General features: G+C 53.7%; 1 protein-coding gene across 4 annotated transcripts; it reads left to right on the top strand.

Moving 5' to 3' along the window:
- Positions 1-65: 65 nt before the first annotated feature.
- SLC29A2 (solute carrier family 29 member 2) lies at positions 66-10,846 on the top strand. Of its 4 annotated transcripts, XM_072639189.1 has the most exons (14): positions 884-999; positions 1,305-1,419; positions 1,651-1,732; positions 2,102-2,262; positions 2,558-2,697; positions 3,510-3,644; positions 3,905-4,002; positions 4,774-4,858; positions 6,233-6,345; positions 6,580-6,685; positions 7,045-7,130; positions 7,367-7,566; positions 8,071-8,148; positions 8,335-8,413. In XM_072639189.1, the coding sequence occupies exons 2-13, from the start codon at positions 1,391-1,393 to the stop codon at positions 8,117-8,119; spliced, it is 1,284 nt and encodes a 427-aa protein (XP_072495290.1). In that variant the 5' UTR covers positions 884-999; positions 1,305-1,390; the 3' UTR covers positions 8,120-8,148; positions 8,335-8,413. The 4 variants fall into 4 exon arrangements, with proteins under 4 accessions (XP_072495289.1, XP_072495288.1, XP_072495290.1 ...); XM_072639188.1 differs by lacking the exons at positions 884-999; positions 8,071-8,148 and adding an exon at positions 66-160 and having other exon boundaries at positions 8,335-10,846; XM_072639187.1 differs by lacking the exon at positions 8,071-8,148 and having other exon boundaries at positions 814-931; positions 8,335-10,846.
- Positions 10,847-12,395: the final 1,549 nt, after the last annotated feature.

Genomic DNA, 12,395 nt, shown 5'->3' with positions numbered 1-12,395 from the left:
CCCATAGTAAACACAATCACTACTTGTTCCCTTTCCTTCCCCTTCTTTCTGTTTGTCGGTGGCAGTTGGGCCGCCGTTGCTGCTGAGGAGGAGGAAGGTTAGGGTCTTCCTCCACAATTTCTTCCCTCACAGAAAGCTGCAGGGCCTGGGCGGCAAACAGGTCGGTAAGGGGGAGGGAAGGGGTACCTATAGACTTATTTACATATAAATAAGTACGGAATTTATTGAAAAGAGCTCGCGGTGCCGGGGATGGGGGCGCTAACCCCTGGCGGGAGAGGGGGCAGAAAAGGGCTCTCCTAGGAGCTGGCCCTTGATTTGAAGACTGAAGGGAGTTGGAGGCTGGCAGAGGTGGGAGAGAGCCTTCCAGGCAGCGGGGACAACCTGGGCAGACATGGAACGCGGCGTCGCGAGCAGTCAGAGGGCCGGCCGTGACTGGGCTTAGCGCGGGTGTTGGGCAGGGCAGGCTACTGTGTAACCAGCCTCCGGGGGCAGGAGTGAACCGGATGGCAAATCCCCAGGAGCCCGGGTCACTTCAAAGCAGCGGGTGGATAACTTCCAAGCGGGAAACAAAGAGGGTTTGAACTTTTCCGCTAGGGGAGCTGGCCCGGCCCCTCCCGGTCCCCCGGGGTGAGGGGACGGCAGGGCACCAGGACCCCACCCGAAGCCGCATGCTGCCAGCGGCCTCTCAGCGCCGCGGGGCCGGGAGCTGTCCAGCCGAGCATCTTTCAGCTCTGCAGACGGGCTGCCGCCGGAGGCGGGCTTGGTGGGCCCGGGAGCAGAGGGGGCCGACGTCACGTGCCCCCCGCCCCCCCGCGGCTCGGGCCGAGGGAGGCCGCAGTCTCTGCAGCTCGGCCGCCGCCACCTTGTCCCCGCTGTCCTTGGCCCGCCCGCCCAGGGGCACGGCGCCCTCCTGTCCTGGCGAGGGGCACAGGTGAGCAGCAGCTGCTGCAGCGGGCTCCTAGGAGGAGGTGCCCGGTTCCCGGGGGGTGGGGCAGCCAGGTGAGTGCGCGGGGGGCGGCCGGAGGACAAAACTTGGGGTTCCGACGCTGGGGTCCCGGAGGCTGAGGCTGCGGGATCACGCGGGGCGGGGGTGGGGGTGGGCTGCAGGCACCCGGCCAGAGAGAGCTGCTCCTCACCCCCAGCACCCCGCTACAGCTCCCCTCCCCCGGGGGGAGGGCGGAGCGCAGCCTGGGCTGAGCAGCGAGGGGAGCGGGGGGTGGGGGGCGGCCCTGGCCTACTTCCCTCATCCCCCGCGGTGTCCGGCTCCAAACCCCGCCTCTGCTGCGACGTGGGCTCCTTTCCAGGTGCGCCTCCCGCCCAGGTCCTCTCCATCCCAGCTCCAGAATCCACGCCCTCCCTCTGCCCTGGCCCCTTGAACCCGAATCCCGTCATGGCCAGAGGAGACGTTCCAGAGGACGGGTGAGCCCGGGCGCTGGGTGTAGGGCACCTACACCCTGGGGAAAGACCGAAATTTCCCAACCCAGAGCGGTGAGGCGGGAAGAGGACTACGATCCCCATCAGCCCCGCGCCCTGGGTTGCCCAGGCCAGCGGTGAGGGAATGCTGGGAGTTGTAGTTCACACTCACCGAGGGGGTGGGGACGTTCTGGGTTTCTGACTTGCCCCCTCCCCCACCCACCTGGGTCCCCACAGCTACCACCTGGTCGGGACCAGCTTCTTCATCCTTGGTCTGGGGACCCTGCTGCCCTGGAACTTCTTTATCACTGCCATTCCGGTAAGATTAACCGCCTAGTAGACAGACAGGCGGACAAGGTCAGGGGAGAGGGTGGTGGTCTGGAACTCAGGGACCTGGCTGAGGTGGGATGTGGGTAATATTTCTGTATTCATATTCATGAAATCATAGATTTAGAGGCATTCTATACAAACTGTCCCATTTTACAGCAAGGAAAACTAAGGCCCAGAGAAGTTAGAGTCTTTTGTTCCCACTATACCACACTATGGCCCTGGGGAGATTTTTAGGTTCTGCTCATGTTGTGACCAAAGTTTAGCTCTCGGCTGCACGCTGGCCAAGGTCACCATCTGGCCATTCCAGAGACTTTATGCTGGAGGTGACTCTGGCTTCCTTCTCTATCCCCCCCCTCAGTACTTTCAGGCTCGGCTGGCCATTGTCAATGTCACTGGGGAGCCCTCCGAGGGCAACATCACAAGCCCTGGGGATGCATTCAACTTTAACAACTGGATGACTCTCCTTTCTCAGCTGCCTCTACTACTGTTCACTCTCCTCAACTCTTTTCTTTACCAGTGGTGAGCTCTACTTCCCTGGGGAGCCTCAACCCCACCAAATGTACAGTTATTTCTCACTTTGGCCCCTACTATATTTTCATCCTATTAGCCATTGTCCCCTCAGCCATGATCCTTAAGACAGAAACATATGGTCTCCTCCATCAGCTCCACCCGGTCATGCACACTGCTTCTCTGTCATAGTCAACCCCACCCAGCCATGTACACTGCATCTCAGCCACTTCCTTATCCTCTCCAAAGCTGGCTCTTTCTTAGTGTCACGCAGACCGCAGCCACAACTATTTCTGGTCACACACAGCATCCCAGAGATGGTGCGCATCCTCGGCAGCCTCCTGGGCATCCTGACACTCTTCATCCTGACTGCCGCGCTGGTCAAAGTGGACATGAGCCCTGAGCTCTTCTTCTCTATCACCATGGCCTCCATCTGGTTTATCAACTGTGAGTGACATGTGTCCTCACCTCTGAAGTCCTGCCTCCCCATGCTGGCCCTGGGGATTCCCCAGTCCAAGTCTGGAGATACAATCGTGGAACATCAGGGCCAGGAGAGAGTACAGAACAGAGATAATGTCCGAACTGGACGGGACATTTGAATGTGGAACATCAGAGCTGGGAGTATCCTTAGGACCTAGAACCAAACCCAGAATGTCAGGGTTGGGAGGGGACATAGTGCAGAGAATACCAGGCTTTGGAAGAGAAGTTTGAACATAGAACATTGAATGCCAGAGCTTAGATAGTCCTTAGAGCAAATAACCTAGAATTTCAGAGCTGAGATAGACCTTAGAACCTAGAACCAAACCTGGAATGGCAATACTTAGAACACAAAACCAAATCTAGGATGTCAGGACTGGGAGAACCCCAAATGTGACAGGTGGGGGGAACATAGAACATGGAATGCCAGATCTGGAATGGTCCTTAGAACCTAGAATTTCAGAGCTGGACTGGGATCTTTCATTTGTCATCCCCATTTCCTAGAGAAAGAAAGTATATTCCTGAGAGTTCTAAGGCTTGGGCAGGCATTGCTGGGGCTCCTTGAAGAGAGTATCTGGGCAGCTACTTCTCTTGTCTTGTGCAGAGAGCATTCCCTAGTTTGCAAAAGACTTTGAACCCTGGCCACAGAATGCCCCCCCCAGGAGAACAGGAGCTGACCCTGTGCTCCGGGCCACCCCAGCCTCTCCCCCTGCCAGGACATTCACTGCTCTGCTCCCTCGGGGCAATGCCCAGTGAGGACCATGGTTTGGTTTTCCCCTCAGCTTTCTGCGCCATCCTCCAGGGCAGTCTCTTTGGGCAGCTGGGGGCCATGCCTCCTACCTACAGCACCCTTTTCCTCAGCGGCCAAGGCTTAGCAGGGACCTTTGCTGCTCTTGCTATGCTGATGTCCATGGCTAGTGAGTGTGGGCACAATGTTGGGCTCTGGTTGGGGAAGATGCTGGATATTGGGCAGGAAGAGCTGAAGACAGGGCTAGAACTCCTGGGTTCAGGGTAGTGGGTGGAGAAAATGCAACAAGCTGAGAGTTGGATTGGCTAGGGGCTGGGAGTCTTGGGATCCCAGGGGTGGGATCATGGCTCTGTGAGGTTCTAGGAAGGGATCCAGGAGCTGGGAGCCAGGCTGGCTGGGCTGGGCACTCAACTTCTGTTCCCATTGTAGGTGGAGTAGATGCCCAGACCTCTGCCCTCGGGTACTTTATCACCCCGTGTGTGGGCATCCTTGTCTCCATTGTCTGCTACCTGTCCCTCTCCCACTTGGTGAGCCAACATATATGTCCAGGACCTCTCCTGGAAGCCTCTAACCCCACTCCCACCCCCACCCTGAAGCAGCTTAGCTACTTCTGACCTTGGGGGGCAGGGCAGAGAAATTAATCCTGGCCTCTCTTGTTCTGGAGAGAGGCTGCAGGGGCAATGGTTTGGGGGGTCCAGAGCAAGTGGAGTCAGGAAGGGGGAGGTCCTCTCCCCCAGCAGCCTGCCTTCTCCTGAAGATGAGTGAGCTTAGGGAGCCCCAGTTAGACACACAGCTGTTTAGTCCAAAGCAAAGAGGGAGGCGGCCCACTCTGGGACTTTTCCTTGCCTCCTCCTCTCCTTCTCCTCCAGTCTTCTCTATTACACTTAGTACAATGGGAAGAGGCCTGGTTTTAGAGTCAGGGGCCCTATGTTTGAATCTTACCTCTGGAACTTTTTATTGTGTGACCTTGGAGGGATAAGTCCTTTCCCTCTTAGTCGGAGGTGGCTAGAATCCATGACCTCTAAGGTCCTCTCTGGGTCTAGCTCTATGATCCCGTTGTTGAAAGCCACTGACTTCCTCAGTCATTCTTCCACTCTGAGCCTTGGTTTCTTTTTTGGCTTCTCATGGTCTCATAGCTGACCCCAATGACCAGATTGGTTTTCAGAACTGTCTCCTGGGGCCTCAGTCCCTAGATTACTAGATTGTGAGTTCCCTGAGGACAGGAAGTCCCAGTGTGGAGCAGAGTCCTATTGCCTCACATCCTTCACAAAGGCCTGGTTGGGTCTGTGTTACTACAGGAGTTTGCCCGCTACTACCTGGACAAGAAGACGCCCCATCCACAGGCCTACGAGCTGGAGACCAGGGCTGAGCTGCTCCAAGCTGGTGAGTCAATCAGGTCTGGAGGGCAGCATGGGGAGGTGGGAGTGGGGGACGAGAGGGCCCCCTCAGCCCACAAGGCCACCTTCCCACACCACCTGTGAATACAACCTGGGATGCTTAGAGGAAAGAGCTCTGACCCTGGAAGCAGGAGAGCTGGAGATGCAGTTACTGACTGCCTCTGCCAAATGGTGTTAGCAGTGATAATCATCACTGCCTCCCACAGAGGATCTCTAGGAGGTTTATTGTTATTAACATTATATTATTATAAATAATACAATATTAGAAATTATATTAGTTACACACAATTATCTAATAATTACATTTTAATATGAATAATATATTATACAATCAGTGTTATAATTTATTATTATTCATACTCCTTTAGCCATCATCACCCCCTGCCTGCTGTCCTGGCTTATCCTTTAATATATAAATCCTCTTTTCTCAACTATATTGTGAGGGGAAGGGGCCCCACCTTGTGTCCCCAAGAAGCAGACAATGCTGTTTGGTGTTCCTGTCTGGACAGCCCTAGGCACTTAGAAAGCACTTTCCCTAAAGTGGCTAGGAATTACCCAACTGTTGCAGAAATGTTGGAATCCTGTCCTGAGGCTTACTAGCTGTATGACCTTGGGCAAGTCATTTAGCATCTCTCAGGCTCAGTTTCCTCATTGGTAAAATGGAGAGTATAATAGCACCTGCCTCACAGGGCTGTTAAGAGGCCCAAATGGTACATGTGTAAAGGACTTTATGTCAGTGTTGGCTTTCATTATTATTAATTCTCCAGTGACCCACAGGATAGAAACGCAGGCCAGTGCAGGCTCAGGGACTGTCAAAGTACAAGGGGACCTCCCACACTATTGAGTCTAACCCTCTAATTGAAAAGATAAGGAAATTGGGGCCTAGAGAGATTAAATGACTCACCCAAGGTCAAACATCAAGGTAGAGGCATGGATGGCACTTGAATCCAGCTTTTCTGAGTTGGACTATATCCCCAAGTAAAGAACACAGGCTGGAGAGGGGGAGGCCTCAAGGCAAGGGAATCACAGTGGGGACTGCTGGTGCAGCCTGTGCTGGAGGTCACTCAGGCCTCAGCTACAGTAGGGAAAGGGAAACAAGATACAAGAGATGGTACAAAAGTACCCACAGCAAGACTTGGCAGCTGGTGAGCAAGGTGGGGGGAGGGGAAGGCCGGACAGTGCCCCAGTTCTGCTGATAGGCTGGTGGTACCTTGGACAGAAGCAGGAGAGTTTGAGAAAAGGGGATTGGGGAGGGAAGCAATCAGTTCAGTTTGGAATAAGTTGAATAAGAGGTCTCTGGGACATCCAATGCATGATGTGGGAGTGGTCTGGAAGACCCCTTTCCTTCCTCTACCCCCAGATGAGAAGAATGACTTTCCTGGGAGTCCCCAGAAGGTGGTGCTGGCCCAGGAGCCAGAGCCAGAGAAGGAGCCCAAGCCTGGAAATCCTTCAGTCTTGGCAGTCCTCCGAAAGGTTTGCTCCACATCCCAGTGGGACAGGAGGAGACTGTAACTCCCATAAGCCTCTGAGACTCCTGCCCTCTCCCCCTCCCCCTTTCTTTAGCCAGGTCTGGCTTGACCTAAGGCTCCCAGGTAGCTGTGGTCTCTCCCTGCCTAAACTCCCTCCCTGAATGAGTGGAGTAGGTGGGGCCCTTGCTGCCTCCCCTCCCACTTCTCCAGACAACAGGCCCACCTTTCTGCTTTGCAGATCTGGCTGATGGCTCTATGTATTGTGCTGGTGTTCACAGTCACCCTGTCTGTCTTTCCGGCCATTACTGCCATGGTGACCAGCTCCAGGGGCCCCGGAAAGTGGAGTGAGTGTTAGAGTGGCAGCTGAGGCCAAGAAGGGGAACTTGGGGTGAAGAGGACACCAGGGAAGGGAGGGAAAGCCAGTCTCAAAACCTGGGACTAGGGTCTGGAAACAAAGTTGGGTCCACAGAGCTGCCTAGCAGGCAAAAGGTTGGCTCAGAGACTGAAAGGCCTGGGTTCCAATCTCAGACACTTACCAGCTGGGTGACCCTGTCCAAGTCATTCCCCTACCTGGGCCTCAGATTGCTCATCTGTCAAATAGAAGGTCCCTTCCATCCATGGATGATCCATGAGACTTAAGAGAGGGCAGATGAGGCCCTGCTTCTCCCCTGAACCTCTAGGCCCTCTGCCCTCCCCTCCCCAGGCCAGTTCTTTAACCCCATCTGCTGCTTTCTGCTCTTCAACACCATGGACTGGCTAGGAAGAAGCATGACCTCCTACTTCTTGTGGGTGAGTGTCCCAGGCCCATGGGAGGCTCAAAGGGCCTTGGGCTGGCTGGGAACCAAGTGGGATCTTCACTCTCTGTATCCCCACCTGTAAAGCAAGGGACGCGGCCACCACTGCCCCATAAGGTCCAACGACTTTGGGCTTTCTCCTCTGGGATCCCAGGGAGGGCCTGGTGGGGGGTGTCTGGTCTGGGTTGGCAGAGGTGGTGAAGGGTGCGCTCTGCTGCTCTTGGCCCCCAGCCAGAGGGGGACGGCCGCCTGCTGCCACTGCTGGCCTGTCTGCGGTTCCTGTTCGTTCCCCTCTTCATGCTGTGCCACACGCCCAAGCGTTCCCATCTGCCAGTCCTCTTTCCACAAGACGCGTGCTTCATCACTTTCATGCTTCTCTTTGCGCTCTCCAATGGCTACCTGGTATCTCTCACCATGTGCCTAGCGCCCAGGTGAGCGGGGAATGGGGGAGGTGGCAGGACAGAGAAGAGCTCCTTACTGGGCATTCCTCTAATGGAGAGGCCAGATGGTTCAGGGGAAAGATCACTGGACTTAGAACTCTTGTTGGAGAGTTCCCTAGCTTCCCTGGGCCTCTGTTTTCTCATCTGTAAAGTGGGGGGGGAGGGGGGCTTGGACTAAGTGATCCCACCCTACCAGCTGTAGCATGAGGAAATTCTTGCTGACAAGTCCACCTTTCTGGAGGGGGCAGTGCCAGCTTCCCTGAGGTCAAGGTGCACCTTGCCAAACCCTGCTAGCCACACTTACCTTTGGGGAGTTTGCCTTAGAAGCCTGCTGGTTAAAAGGCTATCAGTCTGGTCTAGGTCCAGGGCCTACCTTTCCATAAGAGGTCTAAGACCTTGGAGGGAGGAGATACAAGGGATTGTCCCACTCTGTCTGGGGAGCAGAGGGATGAATAACCCTGGGGTGAGTGAACAGCTAAGATGATTTCCTCATAGGCCTGAAGACATCATAGGCCCCAGAATGCCAGAGCTAGGAGGGACCTGAGAAGTTAGTGTGTCCCTACATAGCATCAGGTATCAGAAGAGAACTTGGGTTCTCCCCTGGAGGGAAGGATAGTGCCTGGTTTGGGGAGACGCTGGAAGCCTAGGGACCTTGGGAGACTTGGGAGCCTGAGGACTCAGAACCAAAGAGTTCCCAAGTGTGGGGAATGAAGAATGCTGAACCCCTGTTCTAACAGCTGGTCTCCCCCTCCTTTGCAGGCAGGTCCTGCCCCATGAGAGTGAGGTGGCTGGAGCCCTAATGACTTTCTTCCTGGCCCTAGGCCTCTCCTGTGGGGCCTCTCTTTCCTTCCTCTTCAAATCTCTGCTGTGAGACAGCCCCATTTCCTTCCTTGCCCTGCTTGGATGGGGCTAGGAGCTTTCCAGGGGCTTGGGAGAGGAGAGAGCTGAGAACATGGAGGAGGTCAGAGAAGGGTGACTGAGGAACAAGAAACCAGGCTGTGAGAACAGGCAGATGCAGTGGAGGCAAGATCTCAACACCTGTCCTCCACCCCTGATGGATTCTTGGGAGGGAATGGCTACCAGTTCCCGCCTGCTAAGGAAGGGCTATGACTTGGCAGATTTCTAATAGGTTGTTAAGGTGAATGAAAGCCCCCTAGCTTTTCCTGGTTCTGGGCAACCCTCCAGGAGTTCTTAAAAGGGTCCGTTTGGCCACCTGGCTGGTGATTTAGGTGCTGACCTGCCCTGGAGGCAGGGGCATGGACCAGGTGACCTCTGGAAGCTCTAGGTTTCTGTTGAGGAACCCCTTATCTTGGACATTGTTAGACATCCCATTCTAGACTGCTCCTAGGCTCAAGCCCTGTGTGAAGTTGGGAATTTCACTGGGGATCTTTTCTTTGGGATAAAACTTTAAAGGGAGCCTGTGGGTAGAAAGGGGAGGAAGTGATGCCAAGTTTTACCCTGAATTCCTTGTTGTCCCACAGATGTATTACTAGTGAGGTCTATGCCAAAGGTGAGCCCAGTTTGCAGCTCTGGTGAGCTGAGTTAATGACTGGTGTGGCCACCACCTCTGGGTGAGATTTGAGGCCTCACTTCAGGGTTCCAGGGCCTACTCCAGGAAGTCCTCATTGCTCTGGTTGCTCCTGGGTTTGAGAAAAGCAGGAAAGGGGAGGGGGAACTCAATCACTGAGCCTTAAGGGCCTCCCCTGTGCCAGGCCCTGTGTCAGGACAAGACCCTGTCCTGAAAGAGCCTCTATTCTGCAGGGAAAGATAAGCACATATTGAAGACAGAGTGCCAGAGACTGGTAGGGATAGAACCTTGTCAGTGACTCAGGGAAAAAAGCAGTCTTGAATGTCTAGAAGCCCTATCACCCACCTGTATCAGCCGTTGGCACCCTGCTACCTTGCTCCTGCTGTCCAGTACACAAGGCTGCCTCCCTCACCGTGGAACCTGGGGAATCATCTGAAAGTCAGAGTCAGGTCTTGTCATCTGTGCTGTCACATCTGCCAAGACCATTCCCCTTTTTCTGCAGAAGGTGCCTTACCTCTGCCAGGCTGTGGCTGGAGTACTTAGCACCTGAGCAGGATCCCATATCATGCTCTTTTCCACTTATACAGAAGGTTTGTACCTTCTATTTTCAAGGAACTTCTGCTAGCATCTCAGAACAGTCTCCACACACACAATAATGAACACTTCTGGCATTGTCCCCATTTGACAGATGATAAAACTGTAGTTCAGAGTGGGTATCAGAGAAAAACAGAGAGTCCAGCTCCTCAGAGATCAGCATTCCATTCAATTAGCATTTATCAAGCACCTAGGATATGCATGAAGGGGAAACAAAGTTTAAAGAAAATGGTGCCCTGCACTTGGGGGTTTTATAGTTCCCTTGGGGGATTTAAGACACAAGCACAAATAACCAAGATACATTTTTAAAGTGCCTACTATGTGCTGGGCACTGTATGAGGGGCTGAGAATACACAAAGAAAAATGAGACAGGCTTTCCCTGTGTACTGGGAGAGGCTGAATGTTCACAGATAACATAGGACAAATGCAAGATGAAGCTAGGGCTAGTATGTCAGAGGGGGCCAAAGTGCTAACTGAACTGGGAAACTGGGGATCAGGAAGGACCCTGGACAGCGGCATTGGCATGGAATAGGGATCCAAGGAAGCCTCATGAGCAGGATCCAGGCATAGGGAAAAGCAGGCTAGGAAGCCCATCACACAGTAGGAGCTAAGCGCTGCTGCCCTCAAGGAGCCCACAAGGAAAGTGGGACACCCCCCCCCCAACACCACAAGCCAACATCTCCAACATGGCAGCTATCAGGAAGCACCTGGTACCTGGTGCTCCACACTGGGCACTGCAGCCACAGGCAAGCAGAGCAGTAACAGACATGAAGGATAAGGGTGAGCGGCTCCATCTAGAGGTCACTCTGGGAATGGTGGGCTTGGTCATCAGGCAGGAAAGGCGACAGCTGGAGTGGAAGCTTAGGAGTTGAGGGAGGCTTGCTCAAGAGGCCAGGGGAATGGAACACACCAGGAGAGAGGCATTTGGGGGCTTTTAGCTTTTATCCTTGAACAAGTTTCATCTCTCTCTGGTCCTCAGTTTACCGATAAATGAGAAAAAGCAGACTCTGATTTCCATGACCCTGTGTAATTGAGGAGTCTGTGCCCCAAGCTAGGCTTCCAATAGGGAGCCCCAGGTCAGCTATCCCAGCACTTCTGGAGAGAACTGATGTTTGGTATGGGGAATAAATGGTTGGCTTTTTACAACAAGTCTGGCTATTCCTTCCTCTTCTTGAACGTGGTTGCCGCATCCATTGGTACAGCCTCTGGCCCCGGGCTCAAGCCTGGTTCTGTCCAGTCGGGCCCTGCATTGGACATTCAGTACCCTTAACAGCAGCTAAACTGATTCTCAGCTGGCATCCCTTGTGGAGTCCCCTCTGTGGGCAAAGAAAGTCTGGAAAGAGATAGTGAGGAAGCAAATGGTGAGGCCTCTTCCTTACCAAGCTTAAGGAAGATGGGACTTCTGAGTCCATTGTAAGCCAAGGGCCTGGTGGGGGAGGGGTGGGGCTTGGATAATACTCATTGTGTGGGAGGGAGGATCTGGCCCATTGGTGTGGGGCCAATGCAGACACCAGCCCTTTGGACCTGGAGGACAGGATTTGGAAAATTCAAACAATATGGCAAATAAAACACAAAAATCAGGCCTGAAGGTGGTGTTGGTGCAGTGGACAAAATGCTGCATTGGAGTAAGAAAGAGCCAGGTTCATATCTGACGTTAGACACTTGAACGAATGACACAGCCTTTATTAAGCACTTAGAACGAACCAAGCCCCAACTAAGAAGTCAGAATGTGCCTGCCCTCCCAGAGCTCCCATTCCAGTGGGAAAGACAACAGAGTCAATGCATGTGGACAGTTGGGTGGGAAGGTCCCATGGTCCTTAGGGGCAGCAGCAAAGCAGATGACCAGGTCTCTCCTCTCGTGTCATTTCCACTGATAAAATCCCATCATTTCAGAGGTTGAACAATTTGACATTGGGCTGGAAGCATCACTATTGCCCAGGCTCTTGGGCTGTCTGAGAGGAAGGGGGGGGGGGCGCCACCATGTTGGTGGATGGAGGGGCTGACTGATACACCACACTTCCTATCTCTGCTTCAGAGGGTTTAGTTGCTTCCCATACTGACTGTGTGATCCTGGGCAAGTCACTTAAAATCTGAGCCCCAGTTCCTCATCTATAAAATGTGAGAGTTAGACTAGATGGCCTCTCTGGGCCCCTTCTAGCTGTGGGTCTAACGGGGTGGGGAACCTGCAGCCTCAGGGTCATGTTGGGGCCTTCTAGGTCCTTGGGTGTGGGGTCCAAGTTTTGCAAAACAAATCCTATTAAGGGGATTTGTTCTGTGAAGTTTGGATTTAGTCAAAGGGCCGTACTTGAGGACCTAGAGGACCGCTTATGGCCTTGACACTGCAGGTTTCCCACTCCTGGGTATCTAGGATCAATAAGACCTTGTTCATCGTCTTTGCGACATTTCGTTGGGCAGAGGCATAACAGTCATTTAGACTGTTAGGTAAAGGCAGCGAATAAAAAGGCAGCAATAGAGTTTTGAGGCCGCTAGGTGGTGCCACAGTGCACAGAGCTCCGGACCTGATGATGACAAATCTGGTCTCAGACACTAGCTGTGTGACCCTGGGCGAGTCCCTTCACCCTGTTTGCCTCCATTTCCTATCTGTAAAATGTTGCAGGAGGAAATAGCAAATACTCCAGTGTCTTTGCCAAGAAAACCCCAAATGCAGTCACAAAGAGTAGTACAACTGAAAAACAAT

The sequence above is a fragment of the Notamacropus eugenii genome, chromosome 2 (genome assembly GCF_028372415.1).
Source record: "Notamacropus eugenii isolate mMacEug1 chromosome 2, mMacEug1.pri_v2, whole genome shotgun sequence".
Lineage (NCBI taxonomy): Eukaryota > Metazoa > Chordata > Mammalia > Diprotodontia > Macropodidae > Notamacropus > Notamacropus eugenii.
The sequence above is the reverse complement of the archived record's forward strand: the minus strand, read 5'-3'. Positions and strand labels throughout refer to the sequence as shown.

Excerpts from the sequence above, each read along its gene's own strand:
- SLC29A2 (XM_072639188.1), top strand. The coding sequence starts at position 1,391 with ATGGCCAGAGGAGACGTTCCAGAGGACGG. Across the intron at positions 1,733-2,101 it reads TCTTTATCACTGCCATTCCG|TACTTTCAGGCTCGGCTGGC; the intron begins GTAAGATTAACC and ends CCCCCCCCTCAG. Across the intron at positions 2,263-2,557 it reads AACTCTTTTCTTTACCAGTG|CATCCCAGAGATGGTGCGCA; the intron begins GTGAGCTCTACT and ends GGTCACACACAG.